The sequence below is a fragment of the Arvicola amphibius genome, chromosome 1 (genome assembly GCF_903992535.2).
Source record: "Arvicola amphibius chromosome 1, mArvAmp1.2, whole genome shotgun sequence".
In the NCBI taxonomy this organism is placed as follows: Eukaryota; Metazoa; Chordata; class Mammalia; order Rodentia; family Cricetidae; genus Arvicola; species Arvicola amphibius.
In genome coordinates this window covers 13997310-14015390 of record NC_052047.1, presented here as the reverse complement: position 1 = coordinate 14015390, position 18081 = coordinate 13997310, and the positions used below count along the sequence as shown (strand labels likewise).

Genomic DNA, 18081 nt, shown 5'->3' with positions numbered 1-18081 from the left:
GATACCCAAAGGAACTGAAAGCAGGGAGATAGCAGATCTCTATGTACTCACACTCATATCCATGGCGACAGTCCTCTCAATGGCCAAAAGGCAGATGATAAGCTGATAAACACAAGATGGGGTGGATGGAGGGATGATGGATGGATGGAGGGAGGGAGGGATGGATGGATGATAGATGATGGATGGATGGATGGATGGATGGATAGATGGATGATGGATGGATGATAGATGATGGATGGATGATAGATGATGGATGGATGGATGATAGATGATGGATGGATGGATGGATAGATGGATGATGGGTGGATGATAGATGATGGATGGATGGATGGATGGATAGATGGATGGATGGATAGATGATGGATGGATGATAAATGAAGGATGGATTAGATAGGTAGGTAGGTAGGTAGATAGATAGATAGATAGATAGATAGATAGATAGATAGATAGATAGATAGATAGACAGACGGACGGACAGATAGATAACAATATGTAGGGCATTCTAGCACATGCTATTGCATGGGTGAGATTTAAAGTCTTTAGGATAAGTGAAATAAATGTATATTAAAAGGACCAAGCCTATATGATTCAACTTTCATGAGACCCTTAAATGATCAATTTTACACAGAATATAGAAAGACCCTTTGCACAAGCCGCAAAGAGTGAGGAGAGAGAGCTCGACAAAATGAGAAGGTTGTAGAGATGGATGGCGACCCCCGGGATGAAGTTAATAAACTTAAAGCCGTGAGCTGCACACGCAGATTGTTAAAACCGTAAACGTTGGCTGTGATTTTACCGCGCAGTCTTTCTTACTCTTTGAAAAGAGTGACGTGAAGCTGGAGCGGAGATGGTTTTAATTAGAATCGTCTGAGAAGAGCTTCTGAGGTGACTTTGAGTCAAAGCTAATCACAATGAGAAAAACCTAAGATGACACGGGGTCTTTCTGATTTCGTTCTAAGTACGACAGGATGCATTTGAAGTATTTTGATTAGCTGAAAAATGAAACCAGACATGATAGCACACACCTTTGACCTCAGTGCTCAAGACGCCGAGGTAGGTGGATCTCCAGAATTCCAGGTCCGCCTGGGCTACATAGTGAAATCTTGCCACGAACAAAAAGAAAAGAGCAAACACCTTAAAAGGTTTTAAGATTAACTTGAAAGATTTTCTCGGCTGTGTCTAAAAAGCACACAGAAGTTTCTTCTGGGTGAAACCCAGAAGCCAGGAGGCCTTTTAAGAGGCCCCTGCTGTCACCTGAATAGTTAACTCGGGGATGTTGAGGTGATTATGAAGAAAGCGAGTGTATCAGGTTACAGTTCAAGGGAGTGAGTGACTGAGAACTCCATTTGGGTATGAGGAACAAAGGCTGGCGTCTCTATTTTCAGTTGAGAACTTTGCAGTTGGGATTCCCTATACTGAGATGGAAATGACAAGGAAAAGCTGTTGGCAGATGAGGAAGGTCCAGAGAGGCAATCCAGCGGCATACTATACGGAGTGGAACGATGAGCCCAGAGCCTGCCAGACTAACTCAAAGAAGTCATTGCTTAAACTTCATGAATGAAGAATAAAGTGAATGACTAACTCAATGGAGGGTAGGAGCAAGGTTGAGGGAAGAATTAATTCTAAACTTTACAAAATCTGAAAGGGAAGATTTGACAAAATCATGATTGCAAAAAATAACAGTCTAGAACTTGTGATATTCCCAAACCATACATGAGGGTTTTATTCTGAAACTCCTCTTCCTTCCATAGGAATGTACTTCTAAATCACCAAGCCCTACCTCAGGGTACAGAAAGGCAGAAAGATAGAGGGAGGGGGCAGGCTCTCCATGGCTCTTTGGGATTTGAAATAGGAGCAGGGCGGCAGAGGCCCCTCTGAAACTCTACCCACCTCCTGCCAGTCACCAAGCACTGATTTACTGATTTTACTGCCCCCTCTCTCCCCTTCCCCCCCTCTCTCCTCCACACACACAAGCACACACACATACACACATAGACACTCTTGGCATCCCCAGTGTGCAGGTGTTATGCAATGACACTCAATCATGCAGGCAAATGCCAGGAGTTTCTGCAGAGGGCTTCATCCCCTAAGGACAGTGATTTAAACCAGCAGGAGACAAGATTATTTCTTTCCACCTGTAGCCAGGTCTTGAGTTGACTGACCCACTAATTGCTCTTCTGGAGGGAGCTTCGGGCCAGTTCCTACTGGGAGTCACAAGTCAAGGCGACAGATAAGTGAGAAGAGTAGGTTTTAAAAGTCACTTTCACACCTCAATGTCACCTGCACAGTGGGGGAAAATAAGAGAAAAATACCTGGAATTACACCGTAAATCAGCTGTGCAATTGTGCGTGTGTATATGGTTTTCATGCAATTAACTGTGTTTGTCCTGACTCTTTCTTTCATAGGACTGAGGGTACAGGGTTCACCGACACCGACACCGACCCCAGTATCTGCTTCTCTTATGACAAAAATGACCCCCTCTCCAGCCACCTTGACTACCTCTGCACAAAACACTGCTATGACCAGCACCCCAGTGGCCGGTGGCACTCACAACGCTTCTGTTCTCCCCACTGCTGCTGCATCCTTGACATCTCAGCTCTCCAAGAACATTTCCACTGTCCCCAGAGAAGAGGCTGTCAGCAGCCCAGCTTCGAAGTGGAACGGCAGCAACACAGAGTCACCTGCCAGCTTCTCCCCAACGAGCAACAATGTCCACTTGACACCCACTCCCAAGGAGCAAGGTCTCAACAGTCCTGAAGCAAGTGTGCCAACCACTACGCCCCAGCCACCCACGCTCATTTCTTCTCAGGCTCCAGCCTCAACAGCCACATCCCAGGCAACTTCCCCTCCAGAGTCTCTGTCTGCCTCCAGTGTCTCTAACCACAGCTCCACGGTGACCAGCATCCAGTCCACAGGAGCTCCAACGGCACCCACGTCCCCAGCAGAGGGGCCCAGCTCGAGTCAGACACCCACTTCCCATGTTACAGCCGAGGCGGCACCCAAGGAGAAATCACCCCAAGATGCTGAGCATGACAGAGTGGCCTGTGAGTCTGAGACCACCACCCCCTTCCTGATCATGCAAGAAGTGGAGAATGCCTTAAGTTCCGGTGAGTCCCTCTCGAGATGAGACTGATGTTCTAGGTCGTGCTAAGGTCAAGCACCCCTCCCATGGGAGAGAGGTGGAAGGCACAGTACCTAAGGATGATTATAAGGATCTATAATTTTAACAAGAATGCAAGTTTTCAGTCACTTAATATTTCATATTCTTTGTAGTCAGTTGTCATCTGTCTGATGTGTCTTTACAGAATGTCACAGGGGTTGTACATAAGAAGACCATGAAGTAAAATAATCGGGTCAAGCTTTCCTAGGTTTTGCTTACAACTTCCTAGCCCCCTCTCAAAATGGGGGAGACCCCCAGCAAAACAAGATCTTTTTCCTTCGGGTGTCACAAAACCAAAGAGAAAAACCAAAGCTGAGCATCAGTGGCCTACATGACAGAGAATGGAGAATTGGGGAGTCTAGCCTCAGAAGTGATTGGTTTACCTTGTCTGAAGTGGGAACATCATACATACAGGGTTTTCAAAAATAATGAGACTGATAAAAGGAATATTCAAGACTTTGCCTTTAATATGGGAAATTCTTTCCCTCCTCCTATGGTGTGGTCCATGGCAGCTGGTGAGTATGTCACGAATAATATAGATTCAGGTTACAATGAATTCTGAGGTTGTCGGGCCATCACTTTGGAAGCATCTTAGATCTAAGTAGTTTTGGCTAGCCTAGCTGTAGAGGATGTTCTGGCCTTCAAGGACAAGATTAAGGCTAAAAATTCAGCGTGGACCCTGGGTGACAGCTTCGGCGCTGAGTGACCTGGATGTCATTCTTTCCCTATGCCGTTTATTTTCCTCATGGGCAGTGCTTTGCCACACACTGTCCTCATGGAGGTCAGATGGCAAACATGGTGCTTAGGGCACAGAAGAGCTCCAAAAATGACAATCCGGCTCAGTTCTAATGAGATGTTGGCCTTAGAAGCTGATCACTGTAGGGTAGAGGCTGATCACTGTAGGGTAGAGGCTGATCACTGTAGGGTAGAGGCTGATCACTGTAGGGTAGAGGCTGATCACTGTAGGGTAGAGGTGGAGGAGGCTTGTTCATAGACACTGCTGTGCCTCCTGGAAAGCAGCATGGATTTTATAGAACACTGCACTCATTTTTATTCTCAAAAAAACCCCTGTAAAATTAGTGTTGTGTTAGCCTCATTTTACCATCCTGAAAATTATGGTGGATACATATTCAGGGTCTTTTCTAAAGCTACACATAGCAGACCCCAATGTGAAACTCTAAACTTCTGGACCTTTGGCAGAAAAGGCTTCCATGAAAACAACTTTCCATGCAACAAGAACCAGTGAGGCAAGAATGGCCAGCACGCCCAGTGGAAATGGACCCCAAGCCTTTCCCTCAGTGGTCGTGGGCAGGCTTGCATTGAGAATAGAAGGTTCCAGTCAGATCATGTATGACAAGCTAGGGCCAATGGAACACTGTCAGTGGGGAGAAAGAGACATCTTTTAGTGAGAACAAACAAACTCTGGGGATGGACATAGTGCTAGAGAGTGTTGGGGAAAGAGAAGCTGAGATTAACGGAGGACTCACTGCTGTAGAAGAGCCCATAGGCTAATCATGGGCTAATCGGACAAGCAGTCTCAGAAAACTGTAAGCAGGGGACACTGTAGAAACATGTGGAACTTTGGTGGTGGTGCGCACCTTTAATCCCAGCACTCACGAGGCAGAGGCAGGAGGAGATTTCTGAGTTTGAGGCCAGCCTAGTCTATAGAGAGAGTTCCAGGACAGCCAGGGCTACACATAGAAACCCTGTCCTGGAAAAAAAAAGGAAAGGAAAGAAAAGAAAGAAGGAAGGAAGGAAGGAAGGAAGGAAGGAAGGAAGGAAGGAAGGAAGGAAGGAAGGAAGGAAAAGAAGAGAAATGTGAAAATTCCAAAGGATTAAAAACTATTTTTCAAATCTTATCTCAAAGGCTGGGGGCATACCAGTGAGGGGAACAAGAGTGAAGGAAACATTCCAACTGGGCTGAAGGCGTCCACTGCAGAGGCCTGGCTGAGGTGCAGGAGGCGTAAACTAAGGGCCAGGCATGAGACAGGACAGAACTGAAACCGGCATTCAGTAGCAAGCCCTGTGGATCTTTCCATGTCCTCCATGACAGCAGCGACTCTGGCTTGAAAGGAACTACCCTTCCTTCCTATTCTACCTCCACTCTGACATGCAGCCAGAAACCAAGGCAAGTGAAGCCAGTGTCATAGCAGAGAGCCAGGTGGAAAAGGGCAGGGCAAGCCTGCAGAGGGGTAGTGGTGACCCATTCCCAGCCCACTGACACCTGTTCACAGTTCCAGGCCAGTCCTCAGCACGCCGTCCTTAGCTATGCACCTCTGTTGCTGTCTCACCCTGACTTCCTGCCCGAGTGTGAGGGAGGTACCTAAAGCAGAGTGGGTTTCATAAAATCCATCTCTCATAAAAGGAGCATCCAGGTACAAGCCTGTGGGCATGGTCCCATCCACCTTTTTCTTCCTGCTCTAGACTCTGAGCGCTGTTGCCTGTGAGTGCTGCATCTCTTTGCTTCTCTCTCCAGAATTCCACAGATGGGATGGTTTGATACTCTAGAGTACCAAGTCTAAGCTTGGTGAAAGGGGATCTCCAGGATCTGATATGTCTTCCTGAATCCGCTAGTTCCTTAACTGGAACTTTCAGGAATGATCTGGCAGTTTTGGCTTGGTCTTTAGATCATATTTCTTCTTTATTTCAACCGTGCAGGCCCAAAGGTTCAAAATTGGTGACAAACAGCTGAGTCATGGTCCTTTGTAGTTCAAGAAAATATGCGCACATGGGAACTCTGCATGAAGAGAAGCTTAGATGGATAGGGAAGAGAGAAAGGTGGCAGGGGAGGGTGGTTATCAAGTCCAGGCCAGGGTGCTTTCATAGAACACGGAGAATTTGTCCCTTAAGATCTCTTTAATACAAAATTACTTAAAGTGCGTCTGCCAGGACCCACTGGCTGTCCTTTGGGATTCAAGCAGAGAGAAAGGACACAAGTAATTCCTAATTCCACTTGTAGCTTCTAACCCAAGTATGAACCAAGACATGCGGGACAAGTATGGGGGCCGTGGGATACGGCCTGTCCATCACACAGGAAGAGACTATTCCCTGGAGGAGTGATATACCTCGCTCAAAGTCACACCTCTGCTCAAGGTCACGCCTCTCAGGAGAGAGCTGGGCCCAGAATGGTCTGGCTCTGGGCCAACCCAGCCTTGCTGCACACACCTCATCAGCCCTCAGCTCCCCTGAGCTCCCGTTTCCAGACGGCTGGGCAGGGATGCTCTTCAGAGATCAGTTGCTGCCAGTGCTAAGGACCGCCCTTTGTGTGACAGTTGCTCTTATTCAGGGTGAGTTTACATAGGTCGTTTCTATTAATCCATCTTTTCAACAAATACTTAGTCCTAGCCCACTGACTAATTCAGAAACAAAGCAAATGTTATGTGAGTCCAAATCAACCAGAGAAATCCATGATCCTCTGTGGTGAAGGGAGCTGGGAGCATCAGGAAATGGAGTCTGAGAAGATGGGTCTGGAAAACATGCGCCGAGGTGAGGGCCCAGAATTTCTGCAGGTGATGTCGAGGGGAGCGTACTGCAACTGTAGGACCGCCTGCTCTCGTAAGGAACCCTGTATCTTCCCTGCCTCCTGCTCCTTTGGCTAATTCTCAGGCCCAGGTAGATCTGACTACTATATAGCTGTTGACTTTGACGGCATGGTTGGAGCCCTCATCTCCAAGGCACTGTCTCCGCTTGAGCTCCAGAGCAAGTTTCTCTCGTTCCTCTACTTGTTCTGCCTTTGCCTCCCTCACAGCCCATCAGCAGGCGCTCCAGGTAATACTGAACACTACAGGGCCACCCCACCCTCTTTCTCCCCTGTTGTCCCCACCCCTTGCCTTCCTCCCTTTGGTCTGAGAGGACAGCGTCCTGATGGTGCTGAGACACACACGTCAACCCCGTCCTGTTTTATGGAACTGCACCTGTGTCTGTCCCGCTGTCGGCCAACTGAAGACCTCCCCGGGGTCAGTCGTGAGCATCTCACACTTGAGATGTCTGGGGGAGACTATTAAGTTCCTCAGCCGGTGATCTGTGGAGCTCCCTTCTTCCATCCTCCACATTCAGTCACTCTGTCTATCTGACCTGATGGCTTCTCATCCCTCCCTCTCCCTCTCAGGTTGCTACAATATTGCTGAAAGTGGCCTGATCACTCATCACACCCTTCCAGATGGCCATTTTTAGAAACAGGGTTTTGGATCTCTTGGGTTGTGTCGTTCCATTGACTCAGCCCTGATGACCAACACCTGCCTAGTTAACTGAGGGCCTCAGAATCAAGCACTTCTTAGGCCTTGCCCTTTTCTGTGGATGGATATAGGTTGTGATTCTTTCAGCCTTCACTTCTGACCTTGAGGAGGTCATAGGTGTTACACCGGCCCTCAGACCTCCAATATAGTAGCCAGGAGCCAAATGTAACCTCTAGGGCCTAGAACCGTGGCTGCTCTGAGCAGAGATGGTCTGTGACTCAGATCGTACTCACTGAGTTTCAAAGACCCAGTGTAGGAAAGAACAGAAAGTAAACACTTTTTTTTTTTTTGCAGGCTGAGGTGGTAATATTTTAGATATATTGAGTTAGATAAAAATGATTTTTTAAATGAAGAACCAGCAACTCCAAACAGATCCCATGGTGTTGTGGCTCTGATGGTCTAATTAATTCCCTTTTAACCAGAATGAAGGGCCAGGGTTCAGGTGATACCCACAAAGTTCATCGTGCCCCCAAACCTGTACAGACTTTCTATCTCATTGTTTTATACCCCCCAAGCCCCCTGACAACCTTCCTATTAACTGAACACAGAGAACCCTTCTGCCGCAGGGCCTTAGCACACACTGTTCCCCTGCCTGAAACACCCACCCTCCTCTTTTTAATGAACCAGTCCTGTTCCTTGTCTGGACTCAATTCAACTCCCATCTCTTTAGCAAACCTTCGCTCCACTAAGTGGAATGATAGGTGCCGTCAGTGTGGATCCATTTACCATGCTTCACTGGCCTTGTTATTGCTTGCAGTTCCCTGACAGCATCTCCTGTATTGGGAGACTGCCTGCTTACTGCTAGGAAGGACCCTGCTCACAGGGACTAAGGAGGAGGCTAAGTCTCAGCCCTCTGATGTGGCAGATCCTCGGCAGCATTCACTAAGCCAGTGAAAGTATCCATCAGTCAGCACCAGGGTAGCTGCTACACTTATCTGACCATCCTTATCCATAAGACGGAAGAGGAAGAAGATCTGTAGGGTGTGGCTGTCAGAGGTTAAGATGGCATGGACACTTAGCGATTACACAGTGTCCCCAAATGATAGCTTTGACTGTTGTTTTATTATTATTTGCTATTTTATTAACTTTTTGATGCTACTGCTATCGTCATCTTTATTATCCTGTTTGTCATAATGAAGGATGCCCCCAATCTTCAACAAGCATTTATTAAGCCAGGTATATGACTCTGTACTAAAGACACATGTAGCAATGAATAATGGTCTCTTCTCTGGAAATGGACAGTGTAGCATGTATGTCCTAGAAAGCAGTGTAGAGTCCCAGGCTGCCTGGTCAGGTGCATCACCAATGAAGGAGGAAGGAGCTTCGGGAGGGGTGTCAGAGGCCCTAGCTCATAAAGTTGTTGCTGTACCTGGTAGTCCACTGATAGTCACTGAAGGGAAGAATAGTCTAAGAATTGTGCTTAAACAGTATTCAACAGCAGGAGAAATGAGCAGGGTAAGTTGTAATCAGTTGAGGGCCAAAAAAAAAAAAAATGTACCAGTTCATACCTGGTTTCTGGTTACTTACTCGTCATCAGTAATAGACAAGTCATGTTATTAACTACTCTACCGTTAAGGAGTTTCACTATAAACTGAGGCTATCTTAAAGTCCTTCGTGTGTGCCATCTATGACAGTTGTTTACTGCACAGACCCAATGCCAAAAAAATGAGATCCTTGTTTGTGGGAGCCTAAATTGGAGGTTGGGCTATTTCCCAGCAGAGGTTCCCCTCACTCAATTCTAGGAATAGACCAATGAGGCTGGATCAGCTGTATCTCCTCTAAAGGTGAAAACTATGCACACAGAAACCAACTTACTCAAGTCTCACGTGAGGGACAGGGCCAGGGTTCAATCTTAAGCCAAGGCTTCCTGCCACTGAACCCATCCTGTCTGACGTAATGGAAACACAGAGTCAGGAGAGCTAACAGTTACCAGCACACTGCAGCCTTTGCCCAACTAGAAAAGGTGCAGCTTGGGTTAAATTTGGATCATACTGCGTTGTCAAACCAGGGCTCCTCGTGTGTGAGTACTCTGATGTGGTTTTCATTCCCCCAAGCAAAGTCAGTGCAACGCCCAGCTCGGGACACAGTGAGCAGAGGAGGGAGGGGCTGAGATGCAGAGCAGGTCACCCTCATGACATCACCAGGCGACACACACACCCTTCGTTGCTGTACTCATTCTGCTTGTTACAGTGTGGAACCCGCGAGTCCACGGGGATTGTGATGCATTTTCCAGTACAATGAGAAGGATGGAGCTGTGAAAATTGGTGGCATTTTCTGAGCTGTGAATTGCTGGTTTGAAGTTCAGTTTTTTATTCAGCAGGAACTGTGCTAATAAACACCCTGAGAGGGCAGTACTACAGAGACATCGGGATATCTCTGTGTCTCCACCTCCAGGAATTTTCGTGTAGAAGACATCCATGCCTTCGAGATGAATGTAGACTTGAAAAAAAAAAGAATAAATGGATAGGAAAGATAAAAGAATTACTTAAAAATGTATCTTGGAAAGTTTTAGGAGTGAAAAATGTATATTGTAATAAGTTAATGACCTAGTTCAAAAACATTAAAAATCTGCTAAAGGATCTAACATTGATTTAATATAAAAACCTATGTATGAGAATAGCATATGAAGGGAATGCTAGCCTTCCTTAACATATTTTTAGAAAGCTCAGAAGAATATATCAGAAAGCAATACTCCTCAAGGGTAGGTTGTCCGGCACTCAGTTTATAAATACATCATACCCACCAGCAGCTGGACCTCTTCAGTGAGTGGCACTACGCACCTTCCTGTCCTCTTCCTCCCACTTTCTATGTCTTCTCCACCACCAAGTATTACTATTTTTATTCATATACTTAATTATCTTTATGTTCATGAGTGTTTTGCCTTTACAGAAGTCTGTAAACCACGTGTGTGCAATATCCACAAAGGCTAGAAGAGAGAATTGGGTCTTCTGGACCTGGAGGTTCTGACAGTTGTGAGCTTCTGTTTGGTTGCTGGGAACAGAACCCGAGTCCTCCGAATGAGCAGCCAGAGTTCTTAACCACTAAGCCATCTCTCCAACCCCAGCAAGTGTTATAGACACTGAACTGTTGGTAGCTTCGAAACTCATCCACATCTGCTGCTTGTTTGCAAGTCAGGACTCTCAAAACGCAACAGCAGAGGCCTCCATGCCCGCCTCTCCACTGCTCCATTTCCCTGGCCTTGCTTATTTATGGCAGAGCAGCCAGAGAGGGAATTAAACACAAATCAAACAGAACTCCTATCACTAACCTCCATCAATATCTCAGCCGTCAAAGCAAATCTCTCAAGTTTTCACTTCATGTGGCCTCTTTCTGCCCCCCGTGAAGCATCCAAACACCTGCCCCTCACTCTCAGCATCTCCAAGACTAGCTGAATCTCAGGTTCCTACGTCTACTGGTCTTCCTCATGACTTAGGGTCACCATCGATGCAATGCTTCTTTCTGGAACCTGCTCCAACACCTCATTCCAGTTCAGTCCTCGAATCTCAGCTCAGACATTGCTTGTGATGGATTTTTCCTCTGTGCCTTTCAATCCACTTCTTACCGTTCAGTTACAGTGGATAACAGCTCGGTTGTATTCTCCACAGCAGGGTGATATACTGAGCTGTGTGAGTGTTTATTGCCGTCACTGCTTCTCAAGCTACATGGGGACCGGGAGAAACTGTTTTGGGTCAAAAATATATTCCTAGCACCCAATTTTGCCTAGGTCCGAGTAGGTATTCAATAAATACTCAGTAAATGAACATTTTTTGTTTTATATAGAAACACACACACTTTCTTAACGCTGTATATTCTGAGTTTTTAATTGAAAATGAAAAAAATATTGAAGACCCTCCCCTGTGCATGCATAGATACCTCTGGTACTCTGTCAGGACCACAGACCTTCTCAAGGGCTCTCCACTGTCATGATGGGTCTCCCCTCTCGCCCGCCTGACACACCTCGTGGTGCCCACATCCTGATGCCCACTTTGGACCTTGTGATGAGTGCTGGCTGCAATAACTGTTCTTATGAACTTTAGTCACACTCTCTTCTTATGGGCTGGATTTTGCTGTTGTTGTTGTTAATCTTCAAACCTTGCTAATTCCCAGTGGACTCTAATAGATGCTGTTTCAGTTAAAACACAATCATCTATTTCGCCTTTGACTTACCTTCACTATTTAAACCTTAATCTGATTTTGAAAGTATTTCTAAGATAACCTTTAAAAAATATATGTCAAGGTAATAAAACCAGCTATTTGCCTTTCATATTGTAGCAAGACAACCATTGTGCATTTTAATTGCCCCGATGCCATGTTTTATTATATTTGGAGAATTTCTGTCTCCATGGAACAATTTTTCTTTTCTGCTTCAGACTTGACTTTCATCAGTGATAGGTGAGAGGTGGCTCTGAAAAGGCTTCACTGAGAATTGGCATATAAACCCTGATAATGTTGTTAAGGAACCTACAGCCGGGTGGGTCATTAAGAGAGATGGATGAGGACTGACCCAATCTCAGCTCCACACTGAACCGTTAGAATGTTCTAACTCAGGACTGCGTGCTTTTTTAGTTAGAGAGTAACTAGTCGGGAAATGGAGTGTGGCTCACCATCTATCCATCAGCTCTGTCAGAAAAAAAATCTAAAGGTCTCATCCCAGGGGACTGAGCTGGGACTATTGTGTCAAGAAATCATATAAGTGATGCTGAATTCATAGTGTCCTTAATATGCCTGCTTCCTCCACCCTAGGAAAAGCAACATGTAGCCTTTTTACAGGTTCTTACATTCATGGCTAGATGAATATCTTCAAGGAGTAGACCACTGGCTTAAAGACAAAGGTGAATTTTATGCTAAGATGAAACATCTCACTGAGTTGGTGGAAGTGAGCCATGGACACTCTGTAGCGCGTTTCCATTTAAAGATGGTGCAGAGTGACTTTCAAGATGGGCTGCAGGAAGGCAAGGCTCTGACAATGGCACGAACTCGAACATGAACCGGTCTGGCTCAGATCTCTCCAGTGCCTTTTGCTACATGAGAGACCCTGGGGTAAGTTTGTTTATCCCTGGACCTCATCTTCAAGATGAAGGCACACAGAACTGTACCTAGTCTGTAAAATTCTTATTAAGACCTAATAAGACAACAGCACAAAGTCCTTCTAATAGAGTTAGCAGTAAATGACGTCAGCTGTTATTATTACAGTTGGAGTCTTAATTTCGGGGGAGGTGGCTACTGCTAGCTCAGTCTCTTTTAGACTAGTTTTCTTAGCTTGGAATCTTAGAATGTTTATAAAAAACACTTTAAGACTCCCAAAGGGACACTTACAGTGAGTATTGGGTAATAAAAGCCCGCGTAAATGCCTGTCTTTACTACAATACAGAAAAGGACAATCCAAACGGTGTGAAGGAGAAAAACTGCTCCCCTCTGAAACAGTAACACTTTCACTTGGGAAGCCAAAGAGAGTGGGCTAAAGAATGAAACAACTCGAGTTTTCTAGCCAAGAAGAGCAGTCTTGGGGTGCTAGGGGAAAACAGTGAGCTAGGAAAAGAGGCATACCCGAAAGGAGCCAGGGTAGTACCCTCCCCTAACTTGAGCTAGGAGAAGAGTCATACCCATAAGGGGCCAGGGCAGTACCCTCCCCTAACTTGAGATAGAAGAATTATACCAGAAAGGAGCCAGGGCAGTACCCTCCCCTAACTTGCATCACAGTTGGGAAATTAGTTTTTTTCTTTCCAGTGTTTTTAACTGGAAAACCTCAGAGGCCTGAGTCTGGGAAAATTTAAACTTGGTAAATATAGTGTCTGAAAGCAGGCCCCTATGGGGCCTTGGTGATTAATTACATGGGGACCAAGCTGAATTTAACTAATGGTTCTTAGGAGATCTCTGATTCCTTGGGGTTACTGTAATTACGGTGATGTCATTGCCCTCACCCAAAGTTGTTGGGACAAGTGACCCCGGGGATAAATGACCTGAAACAGTAATAATTAAAAGCAATAAACATGCACATTACTTGGCAAAGGGGGGGACTGTGTGTCTGGCTCTGACATTGTCCTTACCGGCTTTCTTGTGGCCTGTGAACAGGGAGGCATCCAGAGTGGAAAGCTGCACCTACGAACACCGGGCTACCCCAAAGGGAAAGGGGCCTTCTCCTGGCAGAGTGGATGAGTTCAACCAGAGACCTCTGCCAACTCTTCCATCTTATTATGTCCCTCAGGATGGTTTGATCCGAGGCCAGGCTTCACGTTTATTATTAAACTACTAGGTAGAGTATAGATTGTAACAGTGGCACAGCCGTCGTCTCTCAATGTTCCTGGAGACAAGGTGGTGTCCTTCCCGTAATATATCGCCCCCCAGGCAATATTCGCAGAGATGACTCGGGAGTTGAGAACACCAAGCTGGTCCTTAGTAATCCTCATTCCCTACAGACTGGGTATAGAACTCACCCTCCAGCCAACTCAGTGTGAGCTGTGCTCCTGACAGCCCCGGAGCTGCTCTGTGGCAATCAGCTTAGGCAGCGTCGTGCTATGAGAAAAGGGATAAGCAAGACCATTGCTATTCTTGGAAATCCCAGGTGGCTCATATTACAGATGTCAAAGGTGAGCTGGGACTGGGCAATCTAAACAGGTAGTTAAAGTCAATTCCAAGTGAGAGGGAGGTCTCATTTGTGTCGGGAAAGACTGTAATTGTAAGTGAGGTGAAGAAACTTTAAAACCATGGAAACGGAGACCCGCCAGAAATGGTTGCACTAATTGCAAGCCTGTGCCCCGTGCTTCCTGACAGTGGGTACCGTGCTGTGTTCCCATGAGAGAGCAAAGCGGAGAGGAAACAGCACCGGGAGGTGTAGTTCATGCCATTTATTACCCTAACCGATCAGCCTTTCCACTGTTCATTTTAGCTGTATGCTTTATGCAGCAAAGTGTTGATTTATTACTTATCTGCATGGTGTATGTGTGTACACATTCATGTCTGTACATGCAGACAGTGTACGTGCATGTATGTGCACACTGTGTGTTGAAGCTACAGGTCAGAGTCAGGTGTCTTTTTGAGTCCCTCTCCACCTCAGTTCTCAAGACAGGGTGTCTCACTGAAGCTGAAGTTCACCTATTTGACTGCAGTGGTTGGCAGTGGACCAGGGACACACCCAGCTTCTGCCTTCCCAGCACTGAGATTAGAGGTGTTCCCAGGCTTTAATGTGGGTGCCAAGGAGCCAAACACAAGTCTTCCTACCTCTGTGGCACGGCCTTAACTGATTGAACCGTCACCCCAGCTCACAACAGTACTTTTAGGCCAAAGGACAAGTATTCTCCAAACCAGGTCTTCAAAATACGTGGAGTGTAAAAGTACGGTTGCGCTCCTGGCCCAAGCCTGAAGCCAATCTGTGCGCTGGCCTAGATGCCTACTAACTAGCTCTTTAATACAGTTAGAAAGGAGGGGACACTCCAGATGGACAGCAGTTGCCTAATTTCACTCAGTTGGCTTCTTACCCTGTGTATGACGACATAATAAATCAATGATTTAAAGGCTTACGAGGGGCTTGCTAGAGAAAAGGAAGACCTTGCAGAGACAATCTTAGGTTGTCCTCATTCAAACACTTCTATAGATTCACATACAAAGCATATGATGATAAAGAGCTGTCTTTCTTACACCATGTATAGTAACAAAGTGTGAGTAAACAAGCTCGAAGGCAGAGGAGTCAGCTCAGTTGGTGAAGTGCTTGTGTACAAGTGTGGGGATCTGAGTTCAAGCACAAGCACTCACCTAAAACAAACTGGTGATGCATGTTTATAATCTCAGTACTAGTGGTGGGGGGAGAGACAGGCAGGTCCCTGGGGCTCACTGGCCAGCTACCCTCATCTAATGAGTGCACCCCAGATCCAAGTGAGAGAAACTGTCTCTGGACACCTCCTGAGGAGCCATATCCAAAGTTGTCCTCTAACATATATATATATATATATATATATATATATATATATATATATATATACACACACATATATAATTTATTAAAATTTTTATGTGAATTGGTGCAAAGGTATCAGTTACAGACAGTTGTAAGCTGCCATATGGGTGCTGGAAATTGAACCCATGTCCTCTCTGGAAGAAAAGCCAGTGCTCTTAAGTGCTGGGTCATCTCTCCAGCCCATCTTCTGACTTTTACATGCACACACATATACATATAAACATATACACATCCCCATAAATAGTCCAAAATTATTAATTTTAAGCCGGGCGGTGGTGGCGCACGCCTTTAATCCCAGCACTCGGGAGGCAGAGGCAGGCGGATCTCTGTGAGTTCGAGACCAGCCTGGTCTACAAGAGCTAGTTCCAGGACAGGCTCCAAAGCCACAGAGAAACCCTGTCTCGAAAAACCAAAAAAAAATTATTAATTTTAATTAATTAATAATAAGTTAGCTATATTTCAGAGGAAATCAGAATTATAAATTTCTTATTTTAGGCCTAGGCAAATAAAGAAACATGGTTTGGTATTCCTGGTTTTCAGAGACTTCCAATTGAAAGCCCGCAGGACTTGCACACTTTGCTCATTGGCTTAACAGTGCATCTCTTGGCTGTATCTTGGGTGTAAATATGCATTACTAACCACAGGCACATATGCCAGTCTCAGGTATGCCAGAGTAAAGAAGATAACTAGAAAAATGGGGTTTGAGGTAGATCTACCCTTTGAGATTAGATGTGGGGAGGTTCTGGGGTGCCTCTTCCCAGAATGCTTCTGGGGTTCCCTCGCCTTCCCACAATGCCATCCCTGACCTTTAGAATACTCAGTCACTTGGTCCTGAGTACATAGACCTTTTCACGACCCCTTTTAATTTCCACTACACCTTCTTATGTAGACATGGTTCGTTCCTGTGAATCATGTGACCGTGGGAAAGTCACACCGTCTCCCAGTTTGTGAAGTGAAAAGACTGGCTACAAAGACCTCAGGGAAACCCCTCTCCCTTTGTGCCAGTTCACAAAACATTTCCTTCTGTCTGGTCTTCTGCTTTAGAGGCAGAAGGCAAGGGTTAGCTCTTTTTTAGGCACGCATTGAGGATGCTTCTCTCTACTGCCGGTGCTGATGCAGAAATGTTGGGTATCTGTTCTCTTCCTAGCTAGCTCCTACCTCATGCCTCCCCAGCTGTCTGTCCAAATCCTGCCCACCCAGAGAAATGATTCATTCTCACCTCTTCTCAAGACTTGTTCCAACTTTTCCAGGCTCATCTCTCTCAGTTACAGGTAGAAACACCAAGTTTGGCATTGGCTACCTCCCTACTTATCGTCCTATCTGCCAATCCAAACCTGGACTCTCCTGTGGGGTCCCCAGACACTGAAACTTGCCTCGGCAAGCCCCTGGCACGATTTTCTCTATTCCACATTCCTAGACCAAGAGGAAGTCAGGAGTCCATCCAAAACAGTCTTTGAGACCAGGGAGTTCACTCAAAACAGCCTTGTGAGACTATAAAACGACGAAGGAAACAAATTTAGCTCCCACAACATGGAGTAGAGTAAGGGGGGGAACGGTCTGAGAGTCAAGCAGGATCCCTTTCCAGAAGTCAACACGACCTTCAGTAGTTCAAAGATACCATCCATTTAGGTGTATAAGGAATAAGGAGATTTTTTTCATTCTCTTCTCATCCCACTCGATATACATCCCATCATTTTCACCAGCAAACAGATGGCATAGACCCCTACTGGAAAGCTGTGAACAACAAAGGAGTCCGTATTGAACATGAACATATATTTTCTTGTCATTTTCCCCTAGACAATGTAGTCTACTGACTATTGACAAAGCCTCTACACTTGACTGGTTATACTAACTAGTCCAAAGGCAATTTACAGTGTATGGAAGATGTGCATAGACTACATTCAAATACTCTTCCATTTTCTATAAGGAACTTAAATCCCTTGGATTTCTGTGTCTGTGGAGGATTATAATACCAGTCCTTCATGGATGCTGTGGGATGACCGCTGCACTGCACATTTGGCAGAAATATAAGCAGTTATTTTTTGGGGGGGGTCACAATATGTGTGTGTATGTGCGTGAATGCACATACATGCACTCACACACATGTGCTCAAAACCAGTGCACGTATCTTTACCTGCTGTCCTGTGACTTGAGGCTGCTTCTAATTAGTCCTCTTCCCAACACACGTATCACCACCAGAGAAGTGTCAGTTGCTGTTATTAATTGTTATTAACTATTAATGACCCTGTCAGTTGCAGGGTTATTTAATACCCAGTTGTTACTGCGCTTTGACTCATCTTCACAGTGCCTATAGCAGGACCCAAACTACCACACAATCCCGATTTAGACCTTGACTCCAGAGAGCCAATAGGAAGCAGACAAGACATCCAGAGCACAGGCTTGACATAATGCCTGGCCTAGCTCTAGCACTCCAGTGAAGGCGGCTGGAGCAGTTAGTGGGTAGCAGCATGGATTCTGAGCCAGCATGTCCTTTGTAACAGGCCTTTCTAGTTACCAGCATCTGGGGCCCTACGCCTCTGTCCTCAGTTTCTCCATCGGTAAAGTGGAGATAACAAAAGCACTTAGTTCCCAGAGTTCTTACAAGAATAGATGCATTGAAATGCTGAAGCTTACAGAGCTAAGGGCAGGGAAGCACTAGCTGCTACTGTTTATAGTAGCACCGCTTGTTTATTATTATTACCATTGAAGGACAGCACTTCTGCAAAGATGGAAGA

At 45.8% G+C, this 18081-nt stretch overlaps 1 protein-coding gene across 2 annotated transcripts in view; it reads left to right on the top strand.

Annotated features, from left to right (window-relative positions):
• The window catches only part of Parm1 (prostate androgen-regulated mucin-like protein 1), a 99648-nt gene that overhangs the window by 63968 nt on the left and 17599 nt on the right, over positions 1 to 18081 (top strand). Inside the window, exons 2-3 of one of the 2 annotated variants that reach the window (XM_038345145.1) lie at positions 2406 to 3107; positions 10285 to 10414. In XM_038345145.1, the coding sequence (XP_038201073.1) occupies positions 2406 to 3107; positions 10285 to 10325 (743 nt within the window). In that variant the 3' untranslated portion in view covers positions 10326 to 10414. Of the gene's footprint in view, positions 1 to 2405; positions 3108 to 10284; positions 10415 to 18081 lie in introns of those variants that run through there. The other variant, XM_038345134.1, reaches the window with a different exon arrangement.